Consider the following 9,707-nt stretch of genomic DNA (forward strand, 5'->3'; position numbering starts at 1 on the left):
TATTCCCTGGGAACCTTCGGGGGGGGGGCTCCTTGACACCCCAAATCCTGGGGGTGGGGAATGGGAGGAGTCCCAGGCCATTGGGCAGGTGAGAAAACGGATGTACAGAGAGATGGCATGATCTTGCCACGGTCAAACTATCAGTAAGTGGAAGGCAGGCTCCAACCACATCGGACCCCACGGGCTTGTCTGACTTGAAGCTCAAGGCTTGATGTCTCCAGTGGAGGCCTAGGAAGGAACCCTGAAGAGTTGTTCTGGGGATCAGGTAGTACTACACACCATCCCCCCAGCACTGCTTACATCATAGAGAAAAGTAAGAAAGGGGAAAACCTTTTAGTGGGTGCCAGGTACAGCAGGCCCCCAACTTTCATGCTGACTTAAAGGGCCATGTGGGGTGGGAGTAAAAGACCTAGTAGGTGCAACCCCACACTCTTGGGGATGGGGAGGCCCAGGTCCCTGTCCCGCAGTGCTTCTGGAAGATTGAGGCTGAACGCCAAGGCCCAGGGTCTCCCCCACTGTCTGCTATGGTGGAACTGAGCTCCACAGCGAGCCATCTTCCTCCCCTCAGAGAGGCTGCCGCCACAAGCTCAGACCCAGCACAAGACTCAAGCTACAAGGGTCCAACGGCAGGGAACCCCTGAACTTGTCCAGAGACAGGGTAGAGCCCACACACGCTGAAGGGCAACACTGGGCACTCCTGAATTCCAGGCCAACCTTGTGCCCCTGGGGCTAGAAAAGCACATTGTGCCCTAGACTCCATCTTTACTCTTTCTCTACTACAGGCATGCGCCACTATACTCAGCTTCTATCTGTAGAAATGATGGCCCCTAGCCGGGCACCGTGGCACATGCCTGTAATCCCAGTGGCTGGGGAGGCTGAGGCAGGAGGATCATGAGTTCAAAGCCAGCCTCAGCAAAAGCAAGGTTGCTAAGTAACTCAGGGAGACCCTGTCTCTAAATAAAATACAAAATAGGGCTGGGGATGTGGCTCAGTGGTCAAGTGCCCCAGAATTCAATCCCCAGTGCCCAAAAGAAAAGAAATGATGACCCCTTTCTAAGTCCAGGTACTGGGGTCCTAGTTACCCTTGGCCTACTGGAGGACCCTCTTAGTGGCTGAGGCAGAGGTTGTCCCAGGCTTCCTGCGTGAAGTTTTGGGCATGAGGCCACCACCAAGTAGTTTGGGGGAAAGGAGGTGAGCAAATTTGGTGAGAATTTATCAGGTGGCCTCCAACAGGAAAGAGACTATTAAGTGTGGGGAACTTAATGGACTACACTTATGCATAAATATTCACCTTTGGAAGCCTGAACTTGACTTACTGCAGAGAAGAAAAAACAAATTTGTGACTGTTGGGAAGCCAAGCCCCTCAAAGCAGTAACCAAAGTGAGACGTGTGGTGGCCTTGGGTTTTCTTTGAAGTTTGACGCAGTTGTGTTGTGTGTGTGTCTGTGAGTTGTAAGGGGTCGTGACAGGGGTGCAAAGGCACTCACATTCTGGCAGCTCACAATTGGTTCCACAATCTGCACAGTCATTCAGAGAAGCAGAGCAATTGCTTCCATCCCCCCCCCCCCCGCCCTCCTGTGGGAAAAACAGGTTTGTGGGGGGTGGGAATTGTCTGGATTAGCTGTCTACAGTCATCAAAACCATTTGAGCGATTCACTTTGTTTTCACAGACAGGTTAAAAGGGGAGGAAAAAAGAAAGAGTCGGTTATGGGTCGCCTGAGCAAGTGTAGATTTCAGCTTAAAGTGAATTGGAAAATTGAGCCTAATTATCCTAGGTAATTGCTTCAATTCTCCACTTGACTTTGCTAATACAGATCTGTCCTGTGTGTTCCAGAGATACCCCCACCATCTCTGCAGATCCTGTTGTTGCCTTTGAAAGTTGCTGGTATAAAACTATCATCAAACTGAAAAGCAATTGTTGTGTGTGAAAAGACAAGAAGTAATATTAAAATACAGGACTAAAATAGCAAACAGATGATTTCTTGTAGCTTAAAATTAATTTATTTAACAAATATAGCTATAATATAAATGATAATAAAATTTCCAATATACAGTATATTACATAGTACACAGACTCCCTTCCAAAGGGAGGCTCGAGAGCCACGAGAATGTACTGTTAAATAGAAACAGTTTTTTTTTTAATTTTACAATATTTTTCTGGCACTGGTAAGAGAAGTCCCTTCAACCTACCTTTGCAACGCATCTGTATGCCCTGCCCACAAAGCAATGTTTGGCTGCTGAAGCTCTTAAGATTTCCAATGGAAGGAACTGGGGTCCATCTCCCCGGGAGGCTCTTCTCTCTTTCAAACTGTTCTCATTTCTAGAATCCTCCAACACTAATTTCTCTGAGCTTTTCCTGCCTGATGTCAGGGCAGGAAGTAGCTCTGCAGGAGCCACAGCCTCTGCTTCTCAGTCTGCTGGGGACACTGGGCACATCTCGCAGCCTCTCCAGCCTTAGTTTCCCCACCTGTAACTCCAGGGTGAAGATCTAGATTCTGGAAGAGAACGAAGGACCCTTCCAGCCACTTTTTCCGAGGGGATCAGACATGAATGAGAGTGAACTCAGGGAGAAACCAGGGGAAATGGGAGCAGCGTGGGGAGTAAAGGGAAGGGGCAGGTGGTGCAGAGCAGGGGAGCCCCGCCGCGGGACTCCTGCTGCTGTAGAAGACGGGCTGGAGGAATCAGCTGGTACACAGGTGGGCCACCCTGGGGCCACCTATGTCAGGTGGTACATGCTGTAGCCCACGTGAGCCGTGTAGAGTCCCACAGGTGCCACTGGCAGCGCCGCACGCTGGAAGGGGCCAGAGGCACTGTAGAGTGAGGCACCCGCCGCGGCGGCCACTGCAGCAGGACCGCCCAGAGGGAAAGAGAGGCCGAAGGCGGCGGGCGGCAGCATGGGTTTGGCCGCCATCTTCAGCTTCTCCAGCTCTGCTTCCTGCAGTCTCTTGGCCTTGGCGCGGCGGTTCTGGAACCAGATCTTCACCTGCGTCTCGGTGAGGCTGAGCGAGCTGGAGAACTCGGCGCGCTCGGCGATGGACAGGTACTGCTTCTGGCGGAACTTGCGCTCGAGTGCCAGCAGCTGCGCGGTGGTGAAGGGCGTCCGCGGCTTGCGGTTGGTCTTGTGCTTTCGCAGGGTGCAGGCCGGTGGGCTCAGCCGCCCTAGGGTGCCGTGGGAAAAACAGGCAGGGGGTTAAGAGAGCGGCGCTGGAGCAGGATCAGCCCATAAAGTAGTAATAATTGTCAATACCCAGGTTAGCTACTGCTTTTCAACACGTGCCTTGGTGCTGGGCCCTAGGGGAGGTACTTGAAAATGCTTCCTCAGATGCCCACTGCAACCCCACAAGGAAGCTCTCGTCTACTTTGTGCAAATTAGTAACTCAGATTCTAGATGAAAGAAACTCTCATTCAAGGCCGATGCCCACGACGTTCAAGGCCAGAACAGAGCTGGGCACCTTTATGCTCAAAGGCAGCTTAGGAAGCTGTTCTCAGCAGGGCCTCCTCCCACGCCACGCACAGAAGGAAGGAGGTATTAATACAGACAACGGCATGTTCAGAAAGAGGCCCATAAGCAGCCCAAGGTCACATTGAGTTTCATGCCTGGCCAAGCACTTATCTGTGTCTACCAAGTGCTCAGCTTCGGGCTAGGCCGCAGTGCGTCTCCAAATCCCACTGTCCCTGGAACAGCAGGTTCCTACAGGGCTTCACAGACAGGACTCCACAAACCAAAGGTGGAGAATCCTGGCCATCACAGAGATCACACTGTGGCCACCTAAGTATGTAAAGAGCCACATGGGGCAGTGAAGAAGCCTCTTCATATCAACTGGGTTCCTCCAGACTGTCTCAGTTTTCTCTTGGGCCTCTCCCTCCCACCTGTGGGGCTTTTGCCCTGGGCCACACTTAAACTATAGGATAGAGGTAGGTGGGGGCACAGCTTGTGACTCAGTTTGCAAAAACCAGTGGTGCCCAACTCTCCTTTTGGTTTTCAAATACACCTTGAGGATGAGCAGAGAGGCACAGCCAGACCCAGGTCAGGCGCTGGGCTGCTGCTGTGTGCACCCAGCCCTGCTACAGCAGTCACTACCGCCTTAGAAAACACACAACCAATCACTCCCAGGAAAATGGGAATCGCCTTGACTTTGGGGTCCCAGGTCCAAGGCCCTAAGCCAAGTTCTCAAGTCGTGGGAAGGATGCTTTTCCTCCACAGCAGGATTTCCTCACGGAAAAATGAATCAGAATTGAGGATGTTTTACCATGCGGGTTTCGCCCAACTACGCATTGTTTTCGTGCTTTAAAAAATAAAAACACCCCAAACAAAACGATCCTTTGGGTTCTCCAGCCACTAGGATGTGAGTCAAACAAAATCCTGGGTTAACATCCCCCCTCTTCCCCGCTGGGGGCCTCTGCGGGAAGCAGTTGGCCCGGGGCTTGCTTTCCGCTGGGCTGCCGGAGAGGTGGGCGCCGAGGGAAACTAAGTCTCTTCAGCAGCGACAGCCCAGCACTAGGCCAGCTTCTCTGGCCACTAGGCCCGAGGAGGGGCTGGCTTTTCAAAGACGTTTAATCCCCAGATAAAAATCATTCCTCAGCATCACGCCATTGAATTCGTGCTGCTATTATGCCGCGCAAAATAATCGGAGGAAACGAGGAAAACTTGGGAATTTCCCGTGCTCCTGAAATATCTCCGAGACTGTTCGCTGGGCAAAGCCAGGGGCCCGCGAGGCCTTGGAACCACCCGGGAATGCGCCTCGGGCTGCTGGAGTCCATTTGGATCACCCAGTCCGCGACGTTGTGGAGCGCCAAGCTAGATTAGAGAGGGCTCAGTCCCCAACTGCCTTGGGGCCCCGCCCCCTGCTCAGGAAATTTAGTGCCCCCTTCCCCTAAATTGTCCAACAGCCTAGAGCACCAAGTATTGGCTTCAAAATTGATGGGGAGGACGGAGTTTTGTAAGAACTTCGGAACCTCTCCGCTGGAGGTACCTTCAATGAGAGGGGCAGCAGGCTTCCTCCACGGGAAAGTGAAACTCCGCCCAAGGGTCAGGATGTCCGCGCCACACCGACCCATCCCTTGGGGTCAAGACAAGTATCAGAGTTTCGGGTCAGATGGGACCGCAGGGACTCCCGGGGTCGCTGGCAGTGGCAGGAAAGGAGGGTGCCCGGGTACCAGCGTCCTACAAGTGAACTTCTAAGGCAGCGTCACCGCGCCAAGGCATAGAGCCCTGAAAATGGACCGCGAGCTGGGCCACAGCCAGGTCTCTAACTGGGTGGGAGTGGGAAGAGGCTAAAACCCGGCCTCTCCGCCAAGCCTGGGCAGCTCGGCCTCCAGGTACCCAGCTGCAGGTAGGAAGACGCCTGAGACAAGCAGGCGCCGGCGCGCGGCCTGGCGCCCTCGGTCCCACACCCTCCCGCGCCCTCCCTCGCTGCCTGAGTTCTGGCTACTCACTGGCTGGGGGCGGGGAGAAGCGAGGGCTCTGCATCCACTGGGTCCTCTCGGGCTTCTCGGGGCTCTCGGCTTTGACCAGAGCATCCTCTGGCAGCTTGAGGAGTCCTCCCACGGTGAAATGGCCTAGCGGCCGCGGCGAAGAGGGCGCGTCCGGAGCGCCTAGAGACCCGGGCCGGGCGCCCAGCGGCTGTACGGAGCCGCCGGCCGCCTGCGCGCCCTCGGAGGCCGCCAGTGCGCTCTCCTTGGCCCCAGGCTTCCTGTGGTCGGCCATGAGCGCCTCCACGCTGAAGGGTAGGAGCGAAGGGGACACTTTGGGCTTGGCCCCCTCCTCATCTGCGCCCATCGCGGCCGCCGTGGCCGCGGCAGCTGTGGGGGCCTGGCCCGCGCCTCCCCCCGCCGGCTTGCCGAAGGCAGAGTCCTCTACTTTGACACTGAGTGGCAAAGAAGTCATATCAGCAGCCGGGGCCATGCAGAGCCGGGCCCCCCCTCCTGCCGTAGCTCAAGCCAGCCGCCGGGCATGGGCTTCGGGCGGGCTGGGAGCGCGGCGGGCCTCTGGGAGCGCCCGGGGCCCTAGCCCGGCGGGCCCTCCCGCGCGCGCCTCTCGCCTCCCCCCCAGAGAGCCAGCTCTGGCGCGCTGGGCCTGGCTCCCTGCTGCCGCCGCCGCGCAGGCCGAGTTCCCGGGCGCACTAGCCGGCTCCGGGTCCGGCCGCTGTTCCCCAGAGAACTTGTTAATAAGGCGAGGCCAGCGCGGCGGCGGCCAATCAGCGCGCGAGGGGGCGGGCCCACAGCGACCCATTGGGCCGCGCTCCTGGGGACAGGCCCCTAGGCGCGCCGGCCTGGGGGCGCGCAGGGCTGGGCTCCGCCGGGACCGGAGGGCAAAGGAGGGGAGGGTGCCAGGGAGACTTTCCTCCGCCCCAAAGCCCTAGTGGCATCCGTCTCTCCGGGTGCCCGGGGTCCCTATCTTACTGTGTTCCTGGGGCTTCTCTCTGCCCCCTCTCTCCTGCCCTCCCTTATCGCCGCTGCCCCCTCCTCCCCTTTCTCTCCTTCCCTTTTTCTCCCCTCTCCCGCTTCTCCGGAGTTCTCTTCAGTCTGTCGCCGCTCCCGTGTCCCTCTCCGCTATCTGCCCGTCCTTTAATACCTCTACAATCTGAGTTCATTTCTTACAAATTTCTTTTTCATTTGAAAAAAACAATCGCAGATATTTGTCCAAGTGGAAAGACATTAAAAAAAAAAAAAAGAGAGAGAGAGAGACTTCTTTTAAAAAACGCAGTCACGTTGTTCTTTCAAAACTTCACCTCAGGACCAAAGCCGGCCTTCGACTCTACCTAAAAGCTGGGCTAAAGTTTGCCAGAGGAAGCCGGTTCCTGGCGGTTCTGTGGCTGTAAGAATACACACCATTACTCGTAATCTAGAATCGGTTTTCGTACATGACGTGTACTTTCCCTGCTCTGAGCATCTCTCCCCAGGGTCACATCTACACCAGCGACCGCTGCGGGAAGGAGCCACTGGATCCTTTTGAGAGAAATTTATTGAAATAAACCCAGCAGAAACGCCAACAAAACACAGATCTGGCCTTAACATGACCTCAGACAATGCGTCCGTGGAAACAATAACACGTCCCTATCTCTGGGTCGCTGATCTCTGAGGGGAGAGGCAAATATGGGGAGGGGGCCAGGAGAAAGAGGACGGTGCCTGGAGGTGGGTCCTTGGTGCTGGGCTTGAGAACTTTTGTTTTGTCAATTTCGGAGGAAACGTGATTTTATTTTTGCTGTTAAAAAAAATGAGTTGGGATGTGCTCTTAAAAGTGAGATCTAGGCAAACAGAGGTCGAGGTCCGGCGGGTTTTTGTACCATCTCTTTTATGGCCTCTTATCCCCGGGCCCAGGCGGGCGGCTCCCGGGGAGCTAGCGGAGGTGATTGGCGGCTCACCGGGACCGGCCATTGATGACTGCAGGGTTCTAATCTCCAGGAAACACAAGGGGCTGCAGTGGCCATTTAGGGGTAATTATCCGAGCGCAGAGGGACAGCGAATTCCCTCGCCTTTTAACTGGGAGCAATAAAAGCTGTAGATTAGGGGCGTCCAGATTAAGGGAAATGAATTACTAGAGCAGGAGCTTTATTACCCCGACGGCGTCCGGGGTCTGGCAGGAGGGGTCGGGCTGCGGACGCCAGTGAGATCCTCGGCCTCACGTCTGCCCACAGGCTCCTGAGATATGTGAAGGCCTGGGGCGGGTTCTGGAATACTTCCCTCCTGGTGAAATTTACGCTGCCTTCTGAGATTCTTAGGATCCAAGATGCGATTTAGGTACTGGGCTGGGGCCTCGCCGTGGACTGGGGGCCCCCTGGGTTTGCCCGAATGTACTTGGGTAGAAGTATTTTAAAGCTGAGCAAATCGAAGCTGAGCTCAGATGTGGACCGAACACCTTGCATGCAGCGCTGCAGGGATGAACTTCGGTCCCTAGCAGCTCTAAGTAAACTGTAGCGGGATCAACAACCCACTCTGCGTCTCAGTCTGAACTCGGGTTAAAGAGAGAGAGGAACAGAAACTCATATGCTTTGGGGGCAACATTTTAAAAGCGATTAGAATATCTTTCAGGTCCGGGGGCCTCGTCCCCCAACTCAAAATGTTTGACTCCCGGTTCACTTTAAGAATGATATACTTAAAAACTCTTCCCGGAATAATGCACATCAGCAAGAACACAGTACACGCAACTGTGCCGACGGCTTCCGGGGCTCTGAACCCACTTGGACTCCTTTAGGGCCCAGGGCTCAGAGCGACCGGGATCCCGAGGAACTCCCGCCGGTCGCTGGTGACCAGAGCAGCGAGGCCGGCCGCGGCCGGCCCAGGGGGAGGCGAGCGGCCTGAGCAGGGCCGCATCGCTAATTGTGGGGATAAACAATCTGTCACGATCCTTCAGCGCGCCTAATAGGCAGACGAGGATGTTGTTTTTAGGCGCCAGCGGCGGCCGGATCAAAGGCTGCAGCCGGCGCAGGGGCCCTTGAAGTCGCGCCCCCGCCTCCAGGGAGCAAAGAGCCTGTGCCCGCAGCCTGGGGCGCTGCAGCCCGCCGCTCGGGTCCCGAGCCCAGTCCCGAACCCCAGCGCATCTTCTTTTTAGGTTCCCTGTGCATTCGTGTCCGCTGTCGCTGGAGCGGCGGGTTAGCCCAGTGCAGGCGTCGCGAGGCCGGGCAGCGCATCTGCGGAGGGAAGGGGCACACTCCACGACGAGGCATAATAGCGCAAGACTCTTGCACGTAGCTGCCACTGGACTGCGGAGGAAAGATGCCCGCGCGCCCTCAGACTCGGAGCCGGGAGTTAGAGAAAAGAAAGAAAATCGGCGAGTTGTCGGTTCCCGCCGGAGGAAAGGCTCGAGTTTGGGAGCAGAGAGAGGGAGCATTCTTTGAGTTAATTTTTTGTCTGGGCCTTTACTGATTTCCCGGTTGGTGGGTTCAGCGAGCTGACAGGCCGGGGGGCTGTGCCTGTTATCTCGCCGCCAGCACTAACCCGAGGCGGTTCTACCCCGGCATTTCTTCGGGCGGCCGCTGCAGCCGAGAAAGCCCGGCTGTAATTCATGCCTGGCAAGGGCAGGGCTGGCCTGCAGCAGATAAAGCTCGGGACTGGCGCTCCGTGTGCATCCTCGCGCTCCCCTCCCCTCCCCCTCGCTCTGTCGCCCCTCGTCCTCTGGCAACCTAAGCCCACCCCCCAACAAAGCACCTCTGGAATTCGGAATCTAAAGACAGTTTGTCCTGCGTCCACTTTCTAAGCAGCTAAACGGATTGTGCCCCACCACCGCCGCTTGTCTTACGGGGGTGTGCAACGGCGGGGGCAGAATAATGTTGTTCCTAAACATTGTTACACCATGGGCAAAGATTAACTTTTAGACGGACCTTCATCTTAGGGCTGTCACTCGCTAAGCATTGTCCTAGGGACTGGAAGAGCCTGCAGGCTGGCCCATCACTTCTGCAAGGTTGTTGTCGCCTCCGTCGTTTTTTTTTTTTTTTATGCCCCCTTCCCCCCTTTCCACTGCATTTTGTGGCCTCGGCCCAGGAATCCCGTGTGCATTTTTTAAAATGTGTAGCTCAGTGGGATCCCCCGGCAATTAGCGAGCCCCAAACAGTCCTCTTTAATAGAATGAATGTGCTATGAAAACCGATTACCCGGAACGATTTATTTTGGTGGGAATTCACCAATCGCCAGGAGGGCGGCCGAGGGGGAGAAAGAAAAGGTATTTTGTCCCGGGGTGGGGGTGGGGGTTGACGGCCGACAGACAGCGTC

General features: G+C 56.0%; 1 protein-coding gene across 1 annotated transcript; it reads right to left on the reverse strand.

The window, feature by feature from the left end:
* Positions 1 to 2,002: 2,002 nt before the first annotated feature.
* On the reverse strand, positions 2,003 to 6,134 carry MSX1 (msh homeobox 1). The gene is made up of 2 exons (XM_081304800.1): positions 5,436 to 6,134; positions 2,003 to 3,158 (listed from the first exon to the last, which is right to left on the reverse strand). Exons 1-2 carry the CDS (start codon positions 5,902 to 5,904, stop codon positions 2,716 to 2,718), a joined length of 912 nt encoding a protein of 303 aa, XP_081160926.1. The 5' UTR covers positions 5,905 to 6,134; the 3' UTR covers positions 2,003 to 2,715.
* Between the last annotated feature and the right edge of the window lie 3,573 nt (positions 6,135 to 9,707).

The sequence above is a fragment of the Spermophilus citellus genome (genome assembly GCF_964194105.1).
Source record: "Spermophilus citellus genome assembly, chromosome: 8".
Lineage (NCBI taxonomy): Eukaryota > Metazoa > Chordata > Mammalia > Rodentia > Sciuridae > Spermophilus > Spermophilus citellus.

What these genes read in the sequence shown, in the direction of transcription:
- MSX1 (XM_081304800.1), bottom strand. Translation starts at nt 5,904, where the DNA reads ATGGCCCCGGCTGCTGATATGACTTCTTTGCCACTCAGTGTCAAAGTA. An exon ending in CTTCTCCCCGCCCCCAGCCA is followed by an intron (nt 3,159 to 5,435) that starts GTGAGTAGCCAG and finishes ACGGCACCCTAG; the next exon opens with GGCGGCTGAGCCCACCGGCC.